The 26673-nt window shown below is 45.8% G+C and overlaps 1 protein-coding gene across 3 annotated transcripts in view; it reads left to right on the top strand.

Annotated features, from left to right (window-relative positions):
• The window catches only part of LOC147107364 (gamma-taxilin-like), a 59237-nt gene that overhangs the window by 21235 nt on the left and 11329 nt on the right, over positions 1 to 26673 (top strand). For all 3 annotated transcript variants that reach the window (XM_086006311.1, XM_086006313.1, XM_086006312.1), the window contains exons 2-4: positions 3864 to 4176; positions 16078 to 16169; positions 21330 to 21500. In XM_086006311.1, coding sequence (XP_085862437.1) covers positions 3864 to 4176; positions 16078 to 16169; positions 21330 to 21500 — 576 coding nt within the window. The remainder of the gene's footprint in view (positions 1 to 3863; positions 4177 to 16077; positions 16170 to 21329; positions 21501 to 26673) is intronic.

Genomic DNA, 26673 nt, shown 5'->3' on the forward strand with positions numbered 1-26673 from the left:
TTTAATTACTTAACAGTAAAAAAACTTATACAGTACACGACTGTATACAGCGCAGGAGAGTCAGACTCCTGTTATTGAGGTGTTCGGACTTCAACAGCGCCAAGAAGCCGAGTAGTGGCAGTTTGGAGAACTACCCCCCACTGACTAACTCGGCCACCGCGGGAGACTCGGACTCGGCAACATTGCCCGTTATTGAGGTGTTGTTTTCGGAGTATGAATTTTGCCGGTTAATAGAGAATTCCGGATATTTAGGTGCCATTTAAACGAGAGTTTCCTGTACCAGACTTTCATTGTGCATTGCATCCTGAGGCGAGCTTTCGGCCTTTTTAAAAAAAAAAAAAAAAAAAAAAAAAAATTTTTAAATTATGCAAAACTGTTACAGACTCCAGTAGCAGTGTAGCTGTGAATCTTTTCAAGACCTTCCCGAGAGAGGAGTTACAGGGAGGGGGAGATTTGCACCCGAACCGAGGATGTTGGCAGCTCTGTCAACAGAGAGTTCGGCAAACTGCGCCGGGGCAAGTGTGCGGCAGCGAATGGAGCTTTTGGTTTTTAAACATTCACCGATATTGGAAGATTGTCGCAGACTGCTGGGGCTGTGTACACTCGGGTATTTGTTTTAGGCAAAAGCCACCTTTTGGTCACACTCTGCCAGTTGTCAAACAGGCCATGTACTGTCTGGTGTGTAAACTCTTATTTGGGAAGCAGTGCCAGAAGGTTGAGAGTTGTTTGAGCAGACATTTCAGTCCCGTACTGAAGGTGTGCCACATTGTGAGACGTGCTGTATTTCGGCCGAGATGAGACACCAAGGCTCCAGCTGTCATTCCCAGTGGTTCTGTTGGACATTAAAGCTTGCATGGCCCTATTTGAGGAAGAGCAGGGAGTTCTCCCATGTCCTGGTCAACATTCTAAAGCAGGACAGGGGGAGGAAAGCGTGACGCTCTGATCAGTAGTGTCACCATTTCAGTGAAGCAGGCTATTCAGTGTCGGTGTTTATTATGATTAGTAGGCACAGCCTCTGAGAGGTTCACCATCCAGTTGGGTGCCCAAGAAGCATTTTTTGAAGTATTTTTGAGTAGCATTCTCGGAATTCAAAGTGTGACTTCCTTCTCTGAAATCAGGATGATGTTGATGCAACTGGCCTGCGATAGCCTTTTATTGTTGTCCTCCTAGTGGGGACTTAAACTGCCCCTCAGGGCAACAGGTGGTCCAAAATACTGTGCCAATGCGGTCATGTATGAATCCAGACATTCCGGGGGTCAACGGCTATTCGACTGTGGAAGGACAGTTGAGCCAGATTATACCATCAGCACAGAATTTGCTGGAGATCTACGTCACAGGGCCCGCTTTATGGCGCAGTGGTCCCAGGAAAGTCTGGTGCAAGTGACTCGCGCCACGCCGAAATTTCCTGGGACTTTTTGCGTCGTTTCCCCTGTTGAACAGTTAGTTTTCCTAGCTTCCCTTCCAATTAAAATCAATGGCGATCGCCTCAGTCACTTAGACCGTTTATTAAAAAAAAAAAAAAAATATTTGGGCTTTCTAATTTAAACATCTATTGCTATTTCAAACCCATCATTTTCCTTCCATTGTGAGTTTAGCCTTTAATTATATATAACACTTCGTCGAATCAACTGATTTAAATCAAATACTTTTCCTTTTTAAAAAAAAAAAAAAAAATCCGTACTCTGTTCACTAATGCCCCTTTTTAAAATCAGAAAAATGTTGTTTTTATTTAAGCAATATAAGAAGGCAAAATACTTAAAATATGGCCGGGCTGCAGAAGGTGCAATTGTGTTTGATCCCGAGACAATGCATCAACAAGCCTTAGCCCTGAAGGTCCATTCATGCATTCTTAATTAATTAATTAATTCGGCTGTATTTTAATTTGATGATTGGTGGGGTAAACAATACATTATCGTTATGAGTTCAAAGGGGATGTCAGGTTTGTGTGTTCAAAGGATTGTGAATCTTTGGCATTCTCTACCCCAGCGAGCTGTGCGTGCTCAGTCCTCGAGTATAATCAAGACCGAGATCGATAGATTTTTGGATACTAAGGGACTCGAGGGAAATGGGGATCGGGCAGGAAAGTGGAGATGAGGTAGAAGATCGGCCATGATCTTATTGAATGGCGGAGCAGACTCGAAGGGCCGACTCCTGTCCCTGGTTCTTATGATGTCAATGATCTGCGACTATAGGAACGGAAACACATTCTCTCGTTCAAGAATCGCCTAAATAAGTGAACTGAGGCAGCAAGCCAGGACTAAATGGCAGCAGATCGATTTGAGCACGAGAGAGAGAGGGAAAGAAAAAAAGTGTAGATTTTGCTGCCTAGGCTTCAACCTTTTATACAGCTGCTGAGTACATGTCTGAAACCAAAGTAAAACTATACTTCCACTCTAACTATCACAGAATCACAGAAACCCCACAGTGCAGATAGAGGCCATTTCGGCCCATCGAGCCTGCACCGACACATATCCCACCCAATCCCCGTAACCCCTACATCAACACATATCCCACCCTATCCCCGTAACCCCACGTATTTAATCCCCCTAACACTAAGGGTCAATTTATCATAGCCAATCAACCTAACCCGCACATCTTTGGACTGTGGGAGGAAACCGGAGCACCCGGAGGAAACCCACGCAAACACAGGGAGAATGTGCAAACTCCACACAGACAGTCACCTGAGGCCGGATTCGAACCCGGGTCCCTGGCGCTGTGAGGCAACCGTGCTAACCACTATGCCACCATGCTATATTAAAGATACTTGCTATATTAAAGATATAAACAGCCTGTGTGCTTTTGCCAGCTTCGATTCTTCAATATTTATCCCTGTATATATCTCTTATTCATTTGCTGCTGGATGTAAACTTAAAAAAAAATTAGCTTGAAATTCCTGCAGAAATCAAAAAGCAAAATTAATTTTTAACTGGGGGCGGGCGAGTGTATTTATTGATCAGTTTGTAATGTTTTATGTTTTGTTGTACAATATGATTGATATGGAACTGTGGATGAAGGGAAGCCGAGAACCGATGGAGGCTCCTGTGATTTTAAAGTCAGGATAGGGTAACTAGCTAATGTTTTGCGAGCCCTTTGCTGCTAGACTTTTCTTTGCCCGAAAACCGAGGTTACGGTCATGTTTGCTAAAAGTTCTCCCGTAGCCCTGCTGTTAAATCTGTTGACCATAATTCCATTATGGGGGCTATCCATTGGCTGCAGTGCATCTGGTTCACAGCCCTGCTCGGCGCGTCGTATTCAAATCCGTTCTCCGGCCGATTCTAGCGTAAGTTCCGGGAGCGCAACGCTCTAAACTTGCAGCGTTCCACCACCAATATCGTCGTTGCAACAAATTCCTATTGACACAGGCACACTTTCCAGCAAAGGTCCCTGGATAGCAGTTCCGGAGCTGGAGGCTTGCCTGCTTGCATTGTTTTATTCTGTTCTCTCAAGCCTCCCTTTCAAGCGCACTGACATTAACGCAGTACACCAAATGCTATCCTTATTGGAGACCAGCTCGTGTGACCTTGACTATTGAGGACAGAAACTAGGACCGTCCTGGTCAGTATAGCTTTGCATTTGCTAGCAGTGCTTGAGATGATCTTAATTTAACTTCAAGCTTTCTGTCTATTTTTTCCCCCCTTCCTTCCCGTTCTTTTCTTTTTCCAGTTCCTTTTCTTGCTGTTCCTCTGGCTCCTTTTCAGATTTTTTGAAATGTACTATGTGGTGTTTTTTTATCAAATGATCAGTGCCTTAAAAACGAGGCTCATTCGATCCACTGTGTTGTACAAACTAAATATAGTTCATCAAAAATAACACCTCCTCCCCAGCTTCATAAATCATGTTTTTTAAAAAATTTTTGCTTGCAGTTTGGAAGCGAAACCATGGAAACCCAGGAGGTTTGTGGACTGGATGTGGCTTCCAGAGGTTTGTTGGTCAGTGGTGCCTGCACTGACTCCGCACCTGCCCTTCAGCCTTTGGACGCCACTGCTGAAATAATTGGGAACGCGTGCAACCTACATCAAGCCTGTTACCCCGGAGAGAGCAGGCTACTGTCGGCTGAGCCCACGTGTGTCACGTTGGAAACTAGAGGAGAGATACCCGGCAGCGAGGATATGCGAATGGACCCTGCTGGGGGCGAGCACCATCTGGTTCTGGATAAAAACAAAGAAAAGGCTCTAGGTGAGTATTCCTGCAGTTCATTTGAGACCAGCGATTTATCAAGCAATGTTTTTGTTTAAGCAATGTTGCTGATGTTGGAAGTGCTAGCTGGAAGGGGCAAGGCAAGTGGATTAAATCAAGGTACTAATTGGATTAAGAACTGTAAAACATATACCATACTAAGACAGTGGAGAAGGATTTAATCGAATAAGGAAAGAAGGAGGGGCGAACAAAGCGGTGACAATAATAACTTACATTTATAATTGTGTCTTCCACATAAAGGAACTCCCCAAGGTGCTTCCATAAATAGGTGGAAGGAAAGTTGATGCCAAGCCAGAAAGGGGGAGAGATCTTGAGGGAGGGAGAGACTGAAAGCTTGGTCAGAGAGATCATTTTTTTTTTAAAAGGCGGAGAGAAGGATGAAGAGGTTAAGGGACGTAGGGGGAAAAATTCAGTTGTTTGCGCCTCCTATTAGCGCCTTAAGAGGGCACTAATGGGGCGCAAAGCAACTAGCGCCCGCGCGCGGCGATGTTTGCGCTGCTCAGGAAATTAACTAGATCTTTTGCGGCGGCGCTAAACACTACCGCCATGATCTCCTGCGCCGGCAGATTGTGACGTCAGTCGAGTGCACAGCGCCCCGGACCGGATATTGAGTGGCGCCCCCTGCCTTACTGCCTGCCGCTAGCAACGACAGGTTGAGGGGAGCGTTTTGCAGTCAGGAAGGGACTGGGGGAGCGCTATTTAAAGGTGACCGCTTCCTGCCTTTTTTTGTTGGTGACATTTTTGCACAACGCATTGAGAGAGAGAGACTTCTGGAGAGATTCAACGCTGTGTGAAGGAGTTTTGGGTATTGAGCAGCACTATGCAGGTACATTTTGATTTGCCCTTCCTTGCTTCGCCAGCGCTCTGAGGTAGCGCCTCGCTCCTCGGCCTTTGCGCCTTAAGACGGGTGTGAAACGCCTGATTTAGCGCTCCAATCACCTCCAGGGGCGATAAAAGCCAAGTTTGCCGTTGGAGGCGATAATAGCGCCAGGCGCTAAACTTTGCGCACGGCCGATAATGGCGCCCCAAAAGGGGCGATACTGAATTTTTCCCCCGTAGTTCCAGAGAGTCGAACCGAGGCAGCTGGAAGCTTTGCCATTAATGGTGGGGTGAACAGGGGGATGGGGCGGGGGGGCAAGGATGAACAGAAGGCATGGAACAGAGAACAGTGGAACATTTGGGAGAGGACAAAGATTTTGAATTAAATGCACCGTGGCACAATGAGCCAGCAGGTCAGCGAGATACGGGGTGCTGGCTCTGCGGGACAAGACACGTGTGGCAGTTTTGGTGAAAGTTGGGAGTTAATGGAGGTTGAGGGTGAGTACATAACAAACAGGTGTAGAAAGAGAGGAAATTCAGAAACTAGATGCTATGGTACCAAGCAAGGAGGAGTTGGTAGATGATCAAGTACGGACACTGATACAAGACTTAAGTGGTCTCGCCACAGATGGAAATAATAAAATAAATACATTAATCGAGGGAGTGGACACCTGGGTGTCATTGTGCACCAGTCGCTGAAGGTAAGCATGCAGGTGCAGCAGGCGGTTAAGAAGGCAAATAGTATGTTGGCCTACGTAGCAAGAGGATTCGAGTAGAGGAACAAGGATGTCTTGCTGAAGTTGTACAGGGCCTTGGTGAGACCACACCTTGAGTATTGTGTGCAGTTTTGGTCACCTTATCTGAGGAAGGATGTTCTTGCCATGGAGGGAGTGCAGCGAAGATTCACCAGACTGATACCTGGGATGGCAGGAATGACGTATGAAGAGAGATTGGGTCGATTGGGCTTATACTCGCTGGAGTTTAGAAGAATGAGAGGGGATCTCATTGAAACTTATAAAATTCTAACAGGACTAGACAGACTAGATGCAGGAAGGATGTTCCCGATGGCGGGGGAGTCCAGAACCAGGGGTCACAGTCTAAGAATAAGGGGTAAGCCATTTAGGACAGAGATGAGGAGGAATTTCTTCACCCAGAGAGTGGTGAACCTGTGGAATTCTCTACCACAGAAGGCAGTGGAGGCCAATTCATTAAATATATTCAAGAAGGAGTTGGATATATTTCTTAAGGCTAAAGGGATCAAGGGATATTGGGAGAAAGCAGGGACAGGGTACTGAATTTGGATGATCAGCCATGATCTCATTGAATGGCGGAGCAGGCTTGAGGGGCCAAATGGCCTACTCCTGCTCCTATCTTCTATGTTTCTAAATGGATGCCTTGAAGTCTCGGAATAAAATGCGAGACCTGGAGGTCCTGCTTTGCGAACAAGGCTATAATGTCATAGGCATCACGGGACCTGGTTCAACAATGACATGGGTTGGGTAAACAGACAGGGATACAGATTACTTCATAGAAATAGGAAAGGCAAACTGAAGAGTTGTAGTAAAAACAGAAAATGCTGGAAATACTCGGCGGGTCAGGCAGCATCTGTGAAGAGAGAAACAGAGTTAATGTTTCAGGTCGATGACCTTTCGTCAGAACTGGAAAAAAGCAGGAAATGGAACAGATTTTTAAGCAAGTGGGAAATGGGGGAGCGGAGGAAAGAACAAAAGGGAAGGTCTGTGATAGGATAGAAGGCGGGAGAGGTTAAGAGACATTGAGAGATATTCAAGGCAAAAGGAGATGGTAATGGGACAGGTTAAGCAACAAAAGATGGCTCTAGATGAGGTGCAAATTGCGCTGGCAGAATGAAAGACAGCTGCCATGTGGGAGAGAAGAACACAACAAAAGTGTGGATAAAAAATATATGCTTCCGACATGTCTTCCTTTTTCCTCAACCGAGGATTCCCCTCTACAGTGGTTGACACGGCCCTCGACTGGGTCCGTTCTATCTCCCGCACTTCAGCCCTCACCCTGCCCCTCCCTCCCGGAACCACGATAGGGTTCCCCTTGTCCTCACCTTTCATCCCACCAGCCTCCACATTCAACGGATCATTTTCCGCCACCTCCAGTGTGACCCCACCACCAAACGCATCTTCCCCTCACCTCCCCTTTCAGCATTCTGTAGGGACCGCTCCCTCCGCGACACCCTAGTCCACTTCTCTATCGCCCCCAGCACCCCTTCCCCTTCGCCCGGCACCTTCCCGTGCAAGCGCAGGAGATGCAAGACATGCCCTTATACCTCCCCCCTTCCCACAATCCAGGGTCCCAAACACCCCTTCCAGGTGAAACAGCGATTTACTTGTACTTCTTGCAATTTAGTATACTGTATTCGCTGCTCACGATGCGGTCCCCTCTACATTGGGGAGACCAAACGCAGATTGGGTGACCTCTTTGCGGAACACCTCCGTTCAGCCCGTAAGGGGGCCCTGAGCTCCCAGTCGCCTGTCACTTTAATTCTCCGCTCCATTCCCACTCAGACCTCACTGTCTTCGGCCTCTTGCATTGTTCCACTCTGGGGAGTCTGAGCACCAGGACAGAAGGAGGAACTGAACCAGGAACTTGGTAGTTAAATAAGATCAGCGTGTACAGAAACAGATGCAATTGTTTTGGGTGTCTTCGATTTAATAGAAACTGAGGTTGGGATAGCAGGGACTTAAAGGTGAAGCATTTCTACAAATATATTCACAGCAAGCAAGTGAAATAAGAAAACCATGGAGTCATTGAAAGATCCCAAAGGTGACACGGTATCCAGTGACCAAAGGGTATCACATACACAAACCGAACTCTCTGTTCACGGAGGACATCGTGAGCAGCCCCACCACCCCACCCCCAGCATGGAAGTTGCATTTCTACGTGGGGTGGGGGGTGTAAGAGATGTACAGACTGTAGTGCTAGATAAGGTCATCACAGATAGGCTGAGAAAGTTAAAGGAAGAGAAGACACCAGGCCCGGCTGAATTTTATACATCGGTGACTTTGTTTTTTAAAAAGGTTAGGGACATCAATCACACCCCTGCCAGTATCTTTAAGGAATCGTGAGCAATGGGAGTATTGCCCGAGGATTAGGAAACTAGATAATAACATCAATCTTTAAAAGGGGGGTACAGGGATGACCCAGGGAACTATTCTGGGTAAAGTCTTTAGAAAGTGTGCTGAAAAAGAATGACAAGGCACCTCGGTAAGTATGGTCTTGTACCGGGGAGTCTGCATGGATTTATGGGAAGAGAGGTCTTGCGAACGAATTTACTGGCGTTCTTGTAGCAAATAACAGATCTTGTTAACAATGGAAATTGTATGGCTGTGGGGTATTTAGATTTCAATAAGGCTTTTCATAGCATGCATCCAATTGTTCAGTCTAAAGGTAGAAAGGCATGGCAAGCTTCTGAAGTGGATTGAAAATTGGCTTAACCAGGACTATGGGGAAAGAGCAGGGGGGTGGGATTAATTGGATAGCTCCTTCAAAGAGCTGGCACAGGCACGATGGGCTGAATGGCGGCCTTCTGTGCTCTATGATTCTGTGACCAGAGAAAGCCAACAAAATGGCTTGTGAGTGGAGCTGCATCAACATAGCAAGGGATCAGTAGCAGGGTGCCACTGGGGTCAGTGCTGAGGGTTGCCACTGTCCACCGTGCATATAAATGAGTCGGAGCCGAGCACAGAAACAAGCTGTCTGAAGTTTGCAGGTGACAAAATTAGGAATGGGGGGAGGGATTCAAACAACGGGGCCGGGAATTTCCTAGTTGCTGCTGCTATCCCGTTGCATTTCTGGTGAAGTTATGGCGGCAGAGCGGGAGCAGCTCTGGGAAAATTCCTGGCCTAGGAAAGAGGCAAACCAAATACAGGGGGATCTGGGTAAGTTGGGAAGCTGTGTCGCTGAGTGGTAATTGATGTTTCATTGGGACAGGTATAACAATAGGAAGGAAAATGAGCAGTGGGAATATAAAGTAAGTTGCTATCGGCTGCAGAATATAACTCGAGGTGGATGTGGAGCTATTGCAGTGTATGGCTGCAGTAAGGAAAGCTAACCAGATTATGGGATGTACAGACAGCACAGGTCCTAGGAGGTGATGGTACAGGGCATTGGAATGGCAGTATCTGGAGCACTGTTTACAGTTCTGGTCACTGCACTACAGCAGAGATATCCAGGCATTGGAGGGAGTACAGAACAGTTTACAGCTTCTGAGCAATGAGGAGAGATTGAAGAGCCTGGGATTGTTTACTCTGGAGAAGAGAGGGCTCCGAGGAGGTGTTCAAACTCCTTAATGGGAATAGAAAAATTGAACCCGGATATGTTTGAGATGGCTAGAAGTTAGTGGACATGGGCTGAAGCTTAGTCAGGCAGGATTCACACAGTTTAGATTTTTGACACAACTTGACAGAGGAAGGTGAAAGTGCGGAATGGAGCAGAGTGTGTGGAAATATTTAAAGGGAATTTGGTTGGATATTGGGAGCCCCCAGATGCACTGTAGAGACTTTTCCAGTCCTTTACTTTCCCACACTTCTGCTGTTAGCTAGGAGCCTGGCGTGAGAGCAAAACCACAGAAAAGGAGAACACGGGGACATTCAATTAATTGAAAGCAAATGGAAACTATTTCACAATACTTCACAGCCTGCTGCGCAAGTTTTTCTTGAAAAATATTTCCAGATGTAGACTCTTCCCACAATGCTCCCCACCCTCCTATCCGTTTTCTCACTTTCTTCTCCACGCCCCCCCCCCCCCGACCCTCAAAAAACTCCGATGGCATTAGCTCTCACACCAGGCTCCTAGCTAACAGCAGAAGTGCAGTGCATTGGCCTAGATGGTGAGTTTCAGGAGGGTATCTGCCCGCGGAGTTAGGGTACCACAGACAAACTGTTCTGGCCTGACCCCCCACGTGTACTACAGGTGGGATCAGGGGGACAATAACTGGTCTCTTTTCCCCCTCCTCCCTCGGAGATCGGCCAATGCAGCTGAGGTACCTTCCTGGTCACTGCCCAAACACTAATTTTCTTCCAAATATAAAACATTGCTCTTAAAATCACATTGACATAAAACAGTTTTATTTTTCGCAAAAGGTACTTCTACACATTTCTCAGCTGACGAATCGGGGACTGAGGCTGGACAGCTGGAACCCTGACGAGGGGATCTAAACGCCAGCAGTGATTGGAGAGGAGAAGGGCTTTGCTGCTTTTTACATTACCTGAACTTCTGCTCTCCCCTCTTACCATTTATCAGCCCAGCTGAGATTAAGGAATTGTGGGCACAAACCTGTGGGACAGAGCCTATAGTGGCAGGGTGCGCTAGTACATTAGCTCAGTGTGTGCCAACGGCCTCGTATGAATTGCCCTTCAGCTAGATCTGTTCTGAATCTATCCCATTTAGCATGGTGGTAGTGCAACACAACACGATGGAGGATGTCCTCAGTGTGATTGTACAGGTCGTTGGTTATTCCGCAGAGAATGATGCAGCACAGAAGGAGGCCATTCAGCCCATCGTGCCTGTGCCGGCTCATTGCCAGAGCTATAAAATTCGACCGAGTGCACTCCCCTGCTCTTTCTCCATAGCCCAGCAAATGATTCCCTTCAAGTATTTATCCAATTCCCTTTTCAAAGTTACTATTGAATTTGCTTCCACCGCCCTTTTCAGGCAGTGCATTCCAGATCATAACAACTCGCTGTGTCTTTTTTTTCACCCCCCTCGTGTTGCCTCTGGTTCTTTTGCCAGTTATCTTAAATCTGTGTCCTCTGGTTACTGACCCTTCTCCCACGGGAAGCAATTTCTCCTTATTTACTCTTATCAAAACCACTCATGATTTTGAACACCCCTTTCAATTTTTCCCTTAACCCCAGCTTCACGAGTCTCTCCACATAACTGAAGCCTTTCATCCCTGGTACCATTCTAGTACATTTCCTCTGCACTGTCTCCAAGGCCTTGACATCCTTCCCAAGGTGTGGTGCCCAGAATTGACCACAATACGCCAGCTGGCATCTAACCAGCGTTTTATAAAGGTTTACCACAAATTCTTTGCTTTTGTACTCTATTCCTCTATTAATAAAGCCAAGGATCCTGTAAGCCTTTTTAACAGCCTTCTCAACTTGTTCTGCCACCTTCAAACAATAATAACAACTTGTATTTATATAGCACCTTTAACGTAGTAAAACGTTCCAAGGCGCTTCGCAGGAGTGTCATAAAACAAAATTTGACACCGAGCCACATAAGGAGAAATTAGGGAAGAAGTAGTAGGTTTTAAGGAGCGTCTTGAAGGAGGAAAGAGAGGTAGAGGTTTAGGGAGGGAATTTCAGAGCTTGGGTCCTAGATAGCTGAAGGCACGGCCACCAATAGTTGAGCGATTATAATCAGGGATGCTCAAGAGGGCAGAATTAAAGGAGCGCAGATATCTCTGAGGTTGGGGTGGGGGTGGTTGTAGGGCTGGAGGAGATTACAGAGATAGAGAGGGGTGAGGCCATGGAGGGATTTGAAAACAAGGATGAGAATTTTAAAATCAAGGCGTTGCTTAACCAGGAGCCATTGCCAGTCAGCGAGCACAAAAGTGATGGGTGAACGGGACTTGGTGCGAGTTAGGACACGGGCAGCCAAGTTTTGGATGACCTCAAGTTTACGTAGGGTGGAATGTGAGGCCAGCCAGAAGTGCGTTGGAATAGTCAAGTCTAGAGGTAACAAAGTCATGGATGAGGGTTTCAGCAGCAGATGAGCTGAGACAAGGGCAGAGATGGGCGATGTTACGGAGGTGGAAATAGTCGGTCCTAGTTTTGCTGCGGATATGTGGTCGGAAGCTTATTTCAGGGTCAAATATGACACCAAGGTTGCGAACAGTGTGGTTCAGCCTCGGACAGGTGCTAGGGAGAGGGATGGAGTCGGTGGCTAGGGAACGGAGTTTGTGGTGGGGACAGAAGACAATGGCTTCAGTCTTCCCAATATTTAATTGGAGAAAATTTCTGCTCATCAGAAGTGTATGTCAGGCAAGCAGTCTGATAATTTAGACACTGAGAGAAGTGGTAGTGAGGTGGAGTTGGGTGTCGTCAAGCGTACATGTCAAAACTGACGCTGTGTTTTCGGATGATGTCACCAAGGGGCAGCATGTAGATGAGAAATAGGAGGGGAGATTGGAGAGAAACTGGAGAAAGATGCGAGTTCAGAGCTAGGCCAGGGGGGACCCTTAGAGGAAGTTTGTCCTGGTGGGCTAGGGGAAGGAAGGGAAATGGCAGCTGAACAGATGGTCTCAATCTTAGAGACAAGAAGTCCATGAGCTCCTCGCACTTGTTGGAGGTGAGGGTGGAGGAGACAAGGGAGTGGGGTTTAAGCAGACCGTTAGCAGTAGAGAATGGAAGCCGGGGTTTATCTTTGCATTCCAGAATGATTCTGGAATTGTGAGCAATTTTGGCAGACGAGAACAGGACTCGATAAAGTTTTTTGTGGTCCAGCCAGATCTGGCGGTGAATGGCTAAACCAGTTGTCCACCATATCCATTCAAGTCTGCGTCCCTTGGACTTAAGGGAGCGAAGATGAGGGCCATACCAAGGGGAACGGCCAGGGTGAGAGAGAGTAATGGTTTTAATCAGGACTAGCGCATCAGAGGATGTGGTTGAGCAGATCGGTCACTGCAGATATGTCATGGTGAATGGAGGGCCAAAGTCTGGACAGTTGGGATTTCGTAAGTGCAGTTGTAAGAGAGAGTTTTTTCTGGAGCGGACACAGAAGGAAGTAGGGTTGTGGGGGGGACGGGCTGGAGGAAGGGGGTATGTAGGTGGAGAGTGATACAAGGAAGTGGTAAGAGATGGCCTAATCAGCGACTGACACGATGCGAGTAATGAGGCCACGAGAGATGGCAAGGTCGAAGGGGTGGCCGTGAATATAGATTGGGGAGTTTACATGGAGGGAGAGATTAAGGGAGAATAGGCGGGTAGTGAACTCAGGAGAGAGAGTATGATGAATTGAGATGGAGGTTAAAATCACCAAAGACTTGTGTACATACACCCCCAGGTGTCTCTGTTCCTGCACCCCCTTCAAAATTGCACCAATTAGTTTATATTGCGCCTCCTCATTCTTCCTACCAAAACTAATCACTTCACACTTTTCTGTCCCCCTGACATCTGGTACTATCCTCCTCACTGTTTACTACATTTCCGAGTTATGTGCCATCGGCAAACTTTGAAATTGTGCCTTTTATACCCAAGTTCAGGTCATTAATATACATCAGAAATAGCAGTGATTCCAATGCTGACCCCTGGCGGACAACACTGCACACTCCCATCTACTGTTTTCTATCCTTTAGCCAATTTTGTATTCATGCAGCCCTTTAATCCCATGGGCTTTAATTTTGCTAACGAGTCTATTATGTGGTATTTTATCAAATGCCTTTTGAAAGTCAATATACACATCAACTGCACTGCTCTCATCCACCCTCTCCATTTCTTCATCAAGTTAGTCAAACACGTTTTGTCATTCGCACGTCCATTCTGACTTTCAATTATTAGCTCATACTTTTCCAAATGCCAATTAATTGGCTCTGCAAGTTTCCTCACCACCGACATTAGGCTGACTGGCCTGTAGTTGGTGGGTGTATCCCTCTCTCCTTTTTTAAAATAGTGGAAGATTATTTCCACTGGTTCACTCCACGTGCAACAGGGAAGTGGCCCAGTGCACTAGACACGGTAAATATTCTGGGTAAGGTGTAGAAGACCCGTGCACCAGAGCACGCTGCTCCAGTGCAGCCATGACAATGGCATCTACCTGTTAATGTGGTGGGTCACCTAGAAAAGCAAGATAACTCTAACACGGCCACGTATGGCGCGTCCTGTTGACCTCCTCCTAATCACCCAGTTGAGTGAAGTAACATACAATGCTGGAAATGCTCAGCCAGTCAGGCAGCATCTGTGGAGAGAGAAACAGAGTTCACATTTCAGGTCGATGACCTTTCATCAGAACGTGAAACATTAACTCTGTTTCTCTCTCCGTAAATGCTGCCTGATTTGCTGAGTGTTTCCAGCATTTTATATCAAATTTCCAGCATTTGCAGTGTTTTGTTTTTGAGCCGGCAGAGTGCCGGTAGGAATCCGCAGTAGTACCATCAGGCAACACCTGCATGCCACTGAGCTGTTCACCAGTGCTAAGTTCAGGTTGACTTGTGGGCCCTTTCAAAAACTCTGACCTCATGAACAGGCACTGCAGGGTGCGAGAGCCATTTCTCTGAGGCTGAAATTGACAAATCCATAGCATTGACTATTTTACACAATTTGAGCAGCAAGGTTAGTTTAGTGAAGGCACGTTTCATTCAATGAGAACTGGTGAGGGTGACATCATTGCAAGTGACATCACGAGCAGAGCCGTTGATTTTTAGCATGCGCTGAGAATGACATCATCGAGTGACCCGGTTCATGCACAGGATGACATCACAGATCAACCGAAAACCGGAAGTCCCCACACTGTCGCTAATCACTCTGTCAAACTAAACACTCTGGGTGGGAGCTGCGGTGACTGATGGGGCATTGTGTGTAGGTCACGGATTGTTAACCAGTTGATTTGGTCGAAGGTGTGGGGGTGGGTCAGCTTTTACATGACGAAGTGAATAGTGACAGCGTCATGACTTCCGGTTTCCGTTCAGTCCGATGATGTCACTTGCTGCACACGCACCGGGGGGGGGTTTCTGGGAAATCGACTCGCTGCCGTTTATGGTCAAGAGCGTGATCCATGTCTGGAGTGGAGGAGAGGGAGAACGTGGTGCAGGGGTGGTGGGGGAATGAAGAACGTGATTGACCCCACCCCCCCTCCCACGGTTCGCCCTGGATCATGTTCTTCCCTCCCCCACCACTCCTGTACTACCTTCTCCCTCTCCTCCCCTCCTCTCCAGGTCAAAAGGGGGGGGTGGCTGAGCGGGAGGATATGATCCAGATGAGAAGACCTGGTTGACGTTCCCACCCCTACTGTTCCCTCTGTGCTCCTCCCACCCGAGTTCCTGACCTTCTCCCTTCCCCACCTCCCCCCCCCCGCCCCCAGCTCTTGACCTTCCTTTCCCTTTTCCTCTCCTCTGCCACCCACCCCCCCCGCAACCCCCCCAAAAACCCGGGATCCTGACCTGTCCTCCCTCCCTCCGGGGTTTCTGACCGTCCCTTCTCTTTTCTCTTCTCTCCCCACGCGCCGCGCCCCCCCCCCCCCCCCCCCCCCAAACCAGGGATCCTGACCTCCTTTCTCCCACCCACCCGGGTTCCTGACCCCCTCTCTCCGCCCCCCTCCCGAGTCCCCGACCTCTCTCCACCCCACCCACCCCCCCAGGTTCCGTTCCATTTCCCCCCCGCCCCCACTCCGATCCCTCGTCCTCTTTCTCCCCACCCCCTGAGCTCCTCCACCCCCACGTCCTCTCCCCTGCTCCAATCTCCAGGCAAGCAGCAAGCTGATCGAAAACAGCTGGCAACAGGGAAAAAACGTGCTGCAGGCGCGGCCGCAACATTGGCCGCGCACGTGTGGCTCCGGTGGCGGGGGGTACAAGACGGTGTTTCTTGCGAGTTTTTTTCCCCCCCAAGTGTTTTACCTAGAGCGCTGATGACATCATTTGCAAAGAGGAGTTGGAGGAGCTCGGAGCCTGACTGCATCAGTGAGCTGGGTTAAGTCATTGGTGATCAGTCCATTCAGTGGATTTGCTGATCACGTCGCTTCAGGTCACTCGCGTGACTGGCCTCATCAGCTGCAGGTGATCAGTATTTATCCATTAAATACTCAAAACGATAGCTAATTCTAGTTTTATTTACATTGATTGTGGGACTTGGCATTTAACATTTACTTTCCAATTCAGCAATGATTGTAATATCCAGTCCTGGCAGCGCTGATGGTTTGTATTTTTGTTGCAATCAGTCTATTTACTGAATGGTTTTAATTGCTCATTAAAACTTCAGTGATGGTGTAAAACATCCAGAGACTGATTCATTAACCAAGGTGATAAATGGAACTGTAGGGGTAAATTTTATGGCTGAAATAAAAATTGCTATTGATTCTCTTATTGCACTGCAGGGAAGGAAGTGATGCTGCTGATGCAAGCATTGAACACGCTCAGCACTCCAGAGGAGAAACTGGCAGCTTTGTGCAAGAAGTATGCAGACTTGGTATGTTGTATCACTGGGACCAAAAATCCTCCACTCTGTGCTAACTCTACACACTGGGGACTGGGGAGAGGAAGGAAAGTGAGAAACAGAGGTGGCTGCAGTTTTTGGCACCATCCTTCTGTTAACATGTCACCCCTAGAACATCTTTGCCTTGAGCGTATAATGACGGGCAAGAAAAGACAAGCTGGCCTATCGAGCCTGTCCCGTGCAATCATGTTGCAAGTAAACGTCACGGCCCCCAATGTTCCACACCCACCGGCAACAATGTAATATCCTGGGGGAGGCATCAAAACAGGACCCCCAATGCTCCCCAAAGAAAGACTTGCATTTCTATAGCGCCTTTCACGCCCACCGGACGTCCCAAAGTGCTTTACAGCTAATGAAGTACAGTACTTTGAAGTGTTGTCACTATTGTAATGTGGGAAACGCAGCAGCCAATTTGAACACAGCAAGCGCCCACAAACAGCAATGTGATAATGGCCAGACAATCTGTTTTTGTGTTGTTGATTGAGGGATAAATACTGGCCAGGACACCGGGGAGAACCCCCCTGCTCCTCTTCGAAATAGAGCCATGGGATCTTTTACATCCACCTGAGAGGGCAGGTGGGGCCTCGGTTTAACGTCTCATCTGAAAGACGGCTTCTCCGACAGTGCAGCACTCCCTCAGCACTGCACTGGAGTGTCCGTCTCAATTTTTGTGCTTGAGCCTCTGGAGTGGGACTTGAACCCACAAACCTTCTGACTCCGAGGCGAGAGTGCTGCCCACTGAGCCACGGCTGACGCTTACCCACCCAGAATTCTGTGGCATTCCTCTCCAACCCTAAAGGTAATCAAAACGAGTTCCAGGAGATAATAGTGACCATATGTCATCCAACATCGCTGTATGCACCGATATCGGCCTCCTCCAGGAACCACTCGCCGTTTTCAGTGAATCCGCACTCACTCCAGCTCATTCCAGAGGTCTGTGACCCTCTGTGAAAAGAAAAGGCCTCCTGACATCTAACCTAGTTTCATTGCACCAATCTCAAGGAAAAATTGAATTTTTTGTTAAATAATTTTAAATCTCTTAATCCAGGCCAATATTTCCATAAACTCATTTAAAGTGCATGTGCATAATTTTGGATTTTTAAATGTTTTATTTAAGCCTTATATATAACCTTATGCTGATGAAAGCAGGCCCTACGCCTGCTATGACCAGCTGTAAGAGATGCGTGGGCAATTGGGCAAATAGCCCAACTGTGCGCCAGCATTACTCATCTTTCAAGTGGTTCGGATGATCTGTCAAGCCGTACCTTGACAGATTGCAAGTTCCGGGGCCTTTGAAATGGATTACGATGGTGTACTCCGAGAGTACGCCGTCACGGAGACCGCAATTTCTGCCCCATTAATTTCTGAGGGCAGTGCAGCACCCTGGTTCTGTCCGGGTCTGCCATTCACACGAGCACTTAAAGCAACAGTAGGAACCTGGGCCATTTTTGTTCCCTCGCTAACCCAGGGCATTGAGATCAATGGTAGAGCCTTACCGTCACCCTGCCTCAGTGCAACGCGGGGGATGAACCTAACCTCCCAATACTTCTGATGCAACACAGTGCCCTCCAATGCCTCATCCAAGTAACCATTCTTTGTGTGTGAGTCAAGGCAGTTCAGCTAACACAGAACAGCCTGGGGATTTAACTTGGGGCCATCTTGGTTTCTATAACTTGGCTTATTCACTTGAGCTACTGGGGGAGCCCAGATTATGTTTTTGTATTTGTGATTTCCATGCATGTGCTCACTTGTGCTATTGAGGTACTGAGTGGAATCCCTTCACTTTTCCACAAAAAGAAGACAGTCTCTCTCTCTCTCTCTCTCAACGCTTTTGGGTTGTATGCTAGATATTCCAGCATGGTTTCAACATCACTGATCATTCCTGTAGATGGACCTAAAGTCCCCTACGATCTGGAGCATGCCTAGCATTAGGTAAATGTTAGTAAAAGCAAGGATTGTCCAAAGAACCATTTCCGCTGTATTCAGTTTACTGAAATATACCAAGCGCCACCACCTTATTCCCTTTGTCTACTGAAGGCCATTGAATATAAACCGTCAGATCAACCCTTGCATGTTGCTGGCCTGTTTGGCCCAAAGAATCACCCCCATCCCATTTAGACCTGAAGCCTGTTTTTAGCATTATAAGCATTATATACACTATATACGTGCTACTTTTTGACTGTAAATGGCAAATGCAGTATAAAGTGTGGATATGCTTTGGGTTTAGAATAAGCTCAATAGGTTGGGGGTAGGTCTGTGGGCCAGAGGCAGGTCAGTGATTGTGCACTGTCCTTATACCGGAACTGCTACACTCATTGCCCAGCCCCCACCTTCCCCATCACTCCAGTGTTGCTAAACCAGATACCTACGTCCAACTGTTAAATCTTACTGTGTTCTGGACTTTTTTTTACAATGTGAGGTAAAAATTGATGCACTGGTACAGGAGCAAATAGGGCTACTGAATGCACAGGAAAATGCACAGATTCAAGGAATTTGATGCCCAAAATTCTGGTAATTAATGAAATACTTCCCAAATATTTGTTTGAAAATCCTTTTGGCCGCCATCTTGCTTTCTTCACTAAGCCGAGGACTTGCTAAAGGTTTATAACTTAATTAAGACTTCTAAAATGAGGATTTAACTTCACTATAATGCAACAGCATTTCCTCTGTTTGAAATGCTTCAAATGTTGCTTTCTGTTGGAGGTCTTTGCCTGTCTGCGAAGATAGAATTTTGATTTCCCAAGCCATCGCTCGGTGGAACAAAAATCAACAAGGCAGCAGGCTATGTCTTCCAGCATTTGTGCCCACAACTTGCAGACTTATTTTATTGACAGCATGGCTGGCCATTCACAAAGCACACCAGGGCTGACTGTTGGTAAGTCCCATCTCCCAGCCCCATCCCTCCCTGACGCTACCATACATTGATGGAAAATGTATGCAGACAAATACCCAAAAGGAAACTTCTTTCCAAACTCTTTCAATATGCTCCACTTCCACACCCCAGAACCCCATTAAAACAACGTGCCTTTTGGCTCATTGTACGGATAGTCATAGGAGACTGGCGGTATTTTCTGTATGTAGTGAATGTTAAACACAATTGTACCAGTGCAAAACATTTTGGAATTTGGGTTGATGGATCCATGATTAGCTGAACTATAGATCAGGATGGTCCAAGATTCAATCCCTAATCTTGAGTTAGCTGATTGCTGGGGCAGCAGAGAGACATGGTGATTGGTTTGATCATTCCTGGGCTAGAGAGGGGAAAATATCAGGGTGCCAGTTCTTAATTGATGTCCAACAGCTTGTGCTAGAAGTGCAAGGTGGTGGAGGTTTGGTGAGGACAGAAATGATCGTAGTCATGATGCCCAAACTCTGTCAAGGCATATCAATATTGGCTGCCGTGGTCAGGTACTGAAGGTTGGCTGGTACCCGTGGAGCCACCTAACAAGATGTCAATGGCATCGGGAGCGATGGGTAGGAAAATATTGGTGGAGAAAATTAACGAAGAAGGGGGGGCATTTTTAGTTTGTTTATTTCTTGATGGCATTTTGAATGATTGCCATCATTTTCTGTTTTCTCCTTATGAATCGGGGGGAGGGGGGGCTGAAGGTGAAGGAATGATATTCTCCAAGGCATTAGCTGTTGCTGCTGATAATTAAGGGCTGTAAATTTTCCTGCCCTCCTTGCTAGAGTGTGAACCAACCAGTCTCACCTGGCTGAAGTGTAGTGTCTGTCAGGTGGGCACAGTGCCGCCTTCACCATGGGCCTGATTATGTTAATGGTTCAGACTTCCCTTCCCCCTCCGTTAGAGGCAGAATCCTGGTCATGGTTGTGGGTGCGACTAAAGGAAAACTGTTACGAAGAATTAACACCTTGAGATGACTTAAATCATTAACATTATATTAATGTCATCAAAATTTTATGATGTTTTGCTTTCTTGGAAGACACTCGATTCTATACCAAAACATTGTATTTATGTTTGGTATTCCTGTGCGTCTCAAAGACCTAGCGTGCTCTTCTAAATTTCTCTCTCTCAACTATTTATTCATTCTCCCTTTTAAAAGTAATTATGGATTCTGTTTCCGCTATTGTTTCTGGTAAAGCATTCCATGTCCAAACAACCCTGCGAATTAAAAAAATATATTCTCCTAACCTCTTCCTTTGTTCCTTTTGTGGTTATTTTTAATTTACCATCTCACTGGCCGATTGGAAACGCTTCCTCCATGAAAACGTTTCATAATTTCCCTTAGCCTTCTCTGTTCTGGTAAAAGAGCTTGGGTTTCTCTGGTCTCTCTTCCTAACTAAAGCCTCTTATCCCTGGTAATTGCAAAAGTTAAACATTACTACAGTACTTTGTTTTTGTACTCTACACACCCTACTTACAAAACCTAGGATCCTATTTACAGCTTTGTCACCTTGTTTCCCCCACTTTTAAAGATTTATGCATTGCTGTTCTCTCTGCTCTTGCTCCTCTTAATTTGGTTTCTTAATGTTTCCTTGTTTGTTTTTGTTGGTATGGGTGTTTTGACCGATAGTGAGATGCAGCAGGTTCTCGAGATCAAATCACTCAGTCTTGGAGGCAGGGATTGGGATTTTTGGAGACTATTATAGCTTCCATATTTGTCAAAAGTGTTAAAACCTTTATTGACTTCAGTGTGCTGGTTATGAAGGGAAGGAATGAAACATTACAGTGGGATGAATTTGTTGGATAATCTGCTTTCCAATTGATTTGCTTTGTGAAAGAGTCACTTTTGTCACTGGGCATATTGAGGATGAAGACACCAATATGCTGGAGGAGAAGTTCCACTTAAATCCGTACACTTCAATATTGTGTCATATGCGTTTAGTGATATTAATTCACCTCAAATTGCTCTTCACACTACCAGACCTATAATTACCGGTACTTCGCTTCAGTGTTGTGAAGTTCAAAATATTTTTTACTCTCAACCCTAGTTTGGACAGACAAACTCTGTAACAATGTTTTCTCACAGTTGAAGTGGGCATGTACAGTACAAAAGTTTCATGCAACCAATTCTTTGCTCTTGTAATACGGAAACCGTGGCGGAAGGCCTCAAATAATGTTATTCCAGTCTTTTTTTGGTGTCTTAATTTGCTCGAATTGCTTATTTCTAGTTGGAAGAGAACCGAAGCGTCCAGAAGCAAATAAAACTACTTCAGAAGAAACAGGCACAGGTAGTGAAGGAGAAAGTTCACCTGCAGAGTGAGCACAGCAAGGCCATTCTGGCTCGCAGTAAACTGGAAAGTCTTTGTCGTGAACTTCAACGTCATAATAAAACATTAAAGGTGAGGGCGTTCAGCGCATGATGGAGTGGAGGGAAAAGTTCTGTACAATCCAGTTAGTTGTGATTCAATGCGACTACAGCTGTTTATTGTGGGAGTAGCTGTACAATGCTGTATTGATATTTTTCAAGTTAAAGTGTTAAAAAAAAAAAAAAAAAAAAAAAAAAAAAAAAAAACTACAGATCTATACTATTATGGATTTGTGATGGCTAGGTCGTGTTGAATAAACTAGTTGAGTCTTTTGAGGTGGTCACTAGCATGGTGGATAGGGGAGTGTCTCTGGGCTTCACAGAAGACATTTGACAGTAATTGGTTTTGAGGTAGGAACCAGAGAGTGAGATAAAGGGAATGTTCTCAGATTGGGAGATGTGACAAATGATTCCCAGGGATCTCTGCAACTTTTCACCATATAATGTATCAATTATTTGGATGAAGGAATAGAGAGTTGTTGATCCACCCTTGCAGATGACACTAAGTTAGGAGGCACAGCAAGTTGTGTCGATGGGGGCAGGAAGTTACAAAGGCACATAGACAGATTTAGTGAGTGGGCAAAACTTGTAGCAGCTGGAGATAGGAATATAGGAACTGGAGTAGGTCATTCAGCCTCTCGAGCCTGTTCTGCCATTCAATTAGATCATGGCTGATCTGCATCTTAACTCCATTTACCCGCTTTAGTTCCGTAACCCTTAATACCCTTGCCTAACAAAAAATCTTATCAATCTCGGCTTTGAAATTTTCAATTGACCCCCAGCCTCAACTGCTTTTTGGATGAAGAGAGTTCCAAATTTCCACTACCTTTTGTATAAAGAAGTGCTTCACCCCCGAACTGCCCAGCTCTAATTTTAAGGTTATGCCTTAAAAATGTTGATGTTCAATGTGGGGAAGTGTGAGATCATCCACTTTAGGATCTGAGAAAGACAAATTGGAACATATTCTTTATGGTGAGAGACTAGGAACTGTGGAGGAGCAAAGGGATCTAGGTGTCTACGTACACATCATTAAACGCTAGTGCACAGGTACAAAAAGCAATCAGAGGCTAATGGAATGTTGGCCTTTATCCCCGCGGGTTGGGATTCAAAAGTGAAGAAGAGATGCTTCACTTGTACAGAGCCTTGGTCAGACCCCACCTGGAGCACAGCGTTCAGGTTTGGACACCGCACCTGCGGAAGGATGTCCTGGCCTTGGAGGGGGTACAGTGCAGATTCACCAGAATGATACCACGGCTAAAAGGGTTACATTTTTGGACAGGTTGCGTAAACTTGGCTTGTAATCCCTTGAGTTTAGATGGTTGCGGGGCGATCTAATCGAGGTGTTTAAAATGATGAAGGGATTGGATAGGGTAGATACAGAGAAACGATTTCCTCTGGTGGGGGGAGTCCAGAACAAGAGAGTGTAATCTTGAAGTTGGAGCTAGGCCATTGGGAGTAAAATCAGGAAGCACCTTTTCGGCAAACTTCAGTGGCGATCTGGAACTCTCCTGCAAAAGGGTGCAGATGCTGAGTCGATATTTTAAAGACTGAGATCGATAGATTTTTCTTGGATGAGGGTATCAAGGCATATGGAACAAAGGTGGGTAATTGGAGTTGACATACTTAACATAAGAATTAGGAGCAGGAGTCGGCCATTCGGCCCCTCGAGCCTGCTCCGCCATTCAATAAGATCATTACTGATCATCGACCTCAACTCCACTTTCCTGCACTATCCCCATATCCCGTGATTCCCTTAATATCCAAAAATCTTTCAATCTCTGTCCTGAATATACTCAATGACTGAGCCTCCTCAGCCCTCTGGGGCAGAGAATTCCAAAGATTCACCACCCTCTGAGTGAAGAGATTTCTCCTCATCATCAGTCCTAAATGGCCGACCCCTTATTCTGAGACTGTGACCCCTGGTTCTAGACTCCCCAGCCAGGGGAAACATCCTCCCTGCATTGGCCCTGTCAAGCCCTGTAAGAATTTTGTATGTTTCAATGAGATCACCTCTCATACTTCTAAACTCTAGAGAATATAGGCCTAGTCTACTCAATCTCTCCTCATAGGACAATCCCCCATCCCAGGAATCAGTCTGGTGAACCTTCGTTGCTCTCCCTCTATGGCAAGTATATCCTTCCTTCGGTAAGGAGACCAAAACTGTACACAATACTCTGGATGTGGTCTCACCAGGGCCCTATATAATTGCAGTAAGACGTCTTTACTCTTATACTCAAATTCTCTTGTAATAAAGGCCAACATACCATTTGCTTTCCTAATTGCTTGCTGTACCTGCATGTTAACTTTCAGTGATTCGTGTACAAGGACACCCAGGTCCCTCTGAACACCAACATTTCCCAATCTCTCTCCATTTAAAAAATACTCTGCTTTTCTATTTTTCCTACCAAAGTGGATAGCTTCACATTTCTCCACATTATATTCCATTTGCCATGTTCGTGCCCACTCACTTAGCTTGTCTATATCCCCTTGAAGCCTCTTTGCATCCTCCTCACAACTTACATTCCCAGCCAGCTTTGTATCATCAGCAAACTTGGATATATTACATTTGGTCCCCTCATCCAAATCATTGATCTAGATTGTGAATAGCTGAGGCCCAAGCACTGATCCTTGCAGTACCCCACTAGTTACAGCTTGCCAACTCAAAAATGACCCGTTTATTCCTACTCTCTGTTTTCTGTCTGTTAACCAATCCTCAATCCATGCTAGTATATTACCCCCAATCCCATGAGCCCTAATTTTGTTTAATAACCTCTTGTGTGGCACCTTATTAAATGCCTTCTGAAAATCCAAATACACCACATCCACGGGTTCCCCCTTATCTATTCTGCCAGTTACAACCTCAAAAAACTCAATTTGTCAAACATGATTTCCCTTTCATAAATCCAGGTTGACTCTGCCCAATCGTATTATTATTTTCTAAGTGCCCTGTTACCACGTCCTTAATAATAGATTCTAGCATTTTCCCTACTACTGATGTCAGGCTAAATGGTCTGTTGTTCCCCGTTTTCTCTCTCCCTCCTTTCTTAAATGGTGGGGTTACATTTGCTACTTTCCATTCCACGGGAACCGTTCTAGAATCTATGGAATTTTGGAAAATGACAACCAATGCATCCACTATCTCTAGAGCCACCTCTTTCAAAACCCTAGGATGTAGGCCATCAGGTCCAGGGGATTTATCGGCTTTCAGTCCCATTAATTTCTCCAGTATTTTTTTACTAATATAATTTCTTTCAGTTCCTCATTCTCGCTAGACCCTTGGTTCTCCACTATTTCCGGGAAGTTTTTTACGTCCTCTTTGTGAAGATAGTCACAAAGTATTTGTTTAATTTCTCAGCCATTTCCTTATTCCCCATTATAATTTCTCCTGTCTCAGCCTGTAAGGGACCCACATTTACTTTCACTAATCTTTTCCTTTTTACATACCTATAGAAGCTTTTACAGTCTGTTTTTATGTCTCTTGCTAGTTTACTCTCATTCTATTTTCCCTTTATCAATTTCTTGGTCCTGCTTTGCTGAATTCTAAAATCCTCCCAATACAGATCAGTCATGATCTAATTGAAGGACAGTACAGGCTCAAGGGGCTGATTGACCTACTTCTATTGTGTATTCTGCAGTCTTGACCTTTTGCGGCTGTGTGACAATTTAATCATATGTAGTGCACATGAATCCAAGCCAAGTGTGATGTATTGAGCAATCAAACTGGCACTCCCTACCTAACAGCATTGTGGAGTACCTTCACCAAATAGACCACATTGGTTCAAGAAGAAAGCCCACTATCTCCTTCTCGAGGGTGACTAGGGATGGGCAATAAATGCCAGTCTTGCCAGCGACCGCCATATTCCAAGAATGAATAATGAAAAAATGCCTCTTCCCTGTGTTTCTAGGAATCACCGCTGTCTCACGCACACCTTTCCCAGGCCCTCATAACATAAGAACATAAGAAATAGGAGCAGGAGTAGGCCATATGGCCCCTCGAGCCTGCTCTGCCATTCAATAAGATCATGGCTGATCTTCGACCTCAACTCCACTTTCCCACCCGATCTCCATATCCCTTGATTCCCCTAGAGTCCAAAAATCTATTTATCTCAGCCTTGAATATACTCAGAATGCACAGCCCTCTGGGGCAGAGAATTCCAAAGATTCACAACCCTCTGAGTGAAGAAATTCCCCCTCATCTCGGTCTTAAATGAACACAATTCACCCAACATTCAGAGCCTGTAAAAAGATTGGAATTCTATTATGTCAAATGCAGCTTATGTCAATTTCCCTATACCTGCAGAGGCTTGTGGCCTACCCCTTTTTTCCCTTTCTTACCCACCTTTGGCCCTCAGGAGACCTGCACCATATATCTCTGGGCCTTAAATCAGAGCTTATAAGGAGAACGAGATATTGGGCCAGATTTTGCTGTCAAAATAACGGTGAGACTAATGACGCTCGCCGTTATTTATGCGTAAATTGCACAGCAACTTCAGGCGAGGGCAGATGTGCGGTTAAACGCGAATATCTGTAATTTGCTTTCCAGGTTGCGCTGCTCTGTCGTTAGCTTTCTGAAAGTGGCATCTTGCTGTCTGGCTCACCATTGAAATGTATTGAATGGCGTGAAGTTCCTGTATTTGCGCAGTAGATACGAACTAAACTCACCACAGAAAGTTAAGTCTTGTCATTTCAAATGTAAGTATCCTTTTAATGATGTGATAAGTGTTAATTACTACCAATCAACCTCTGTCACTGAAAATTAAAGTGTGGCGTCTCATTCCTTCAGGTTTCAATTATTGGAGATTTTAAAATGTGAAATTTTTACTTTTCCATTCTGTCTCTTTTTCTCTCTCGCTATCTTAATCCAATCTTTCTTTCCCTCTTTATTTCTCTTTCTGTACCTGATTTGACATTGCATTCATCCACTCTAATTCGCTCTCCTCCGTCCTTACGCTGTTTGTTTCACCATCCTTCAATCTGATTGGTTAAGGAGACACACAGTTGCTTGTCCTGTTCACTCAGTTCCCTGTTTCTCTTGCACCGTTATCAGCTCGCAGTTTCAGCAACCTGCCCCACGCACACTAAAAACCTAAACGTGCAAGAGCAAGTTTAACTAACGGCAGATGCAAAATCTGGGCCATTGTGTTGGTGACTAACCTTTCATAAGAACTTGATAATGATTAGCAATGAAGCTAAAATCCATCCTATTA

Source organism: Somniosus microcephalus, chromosome 14 (assembly GCF_052327205.1).
Source record: "Somniosus microcephalus isolate GS21.2 chromosome 14, FLI_Smic_1.0, whole genome shotgun sequence".
NCBI classification, from domain to species: Eukaryota; Metazoa; Chordata; class Chondrichthyes; order Squaliformes; family Somniosidae; genus Somniosus; species Somniosus microcephalus.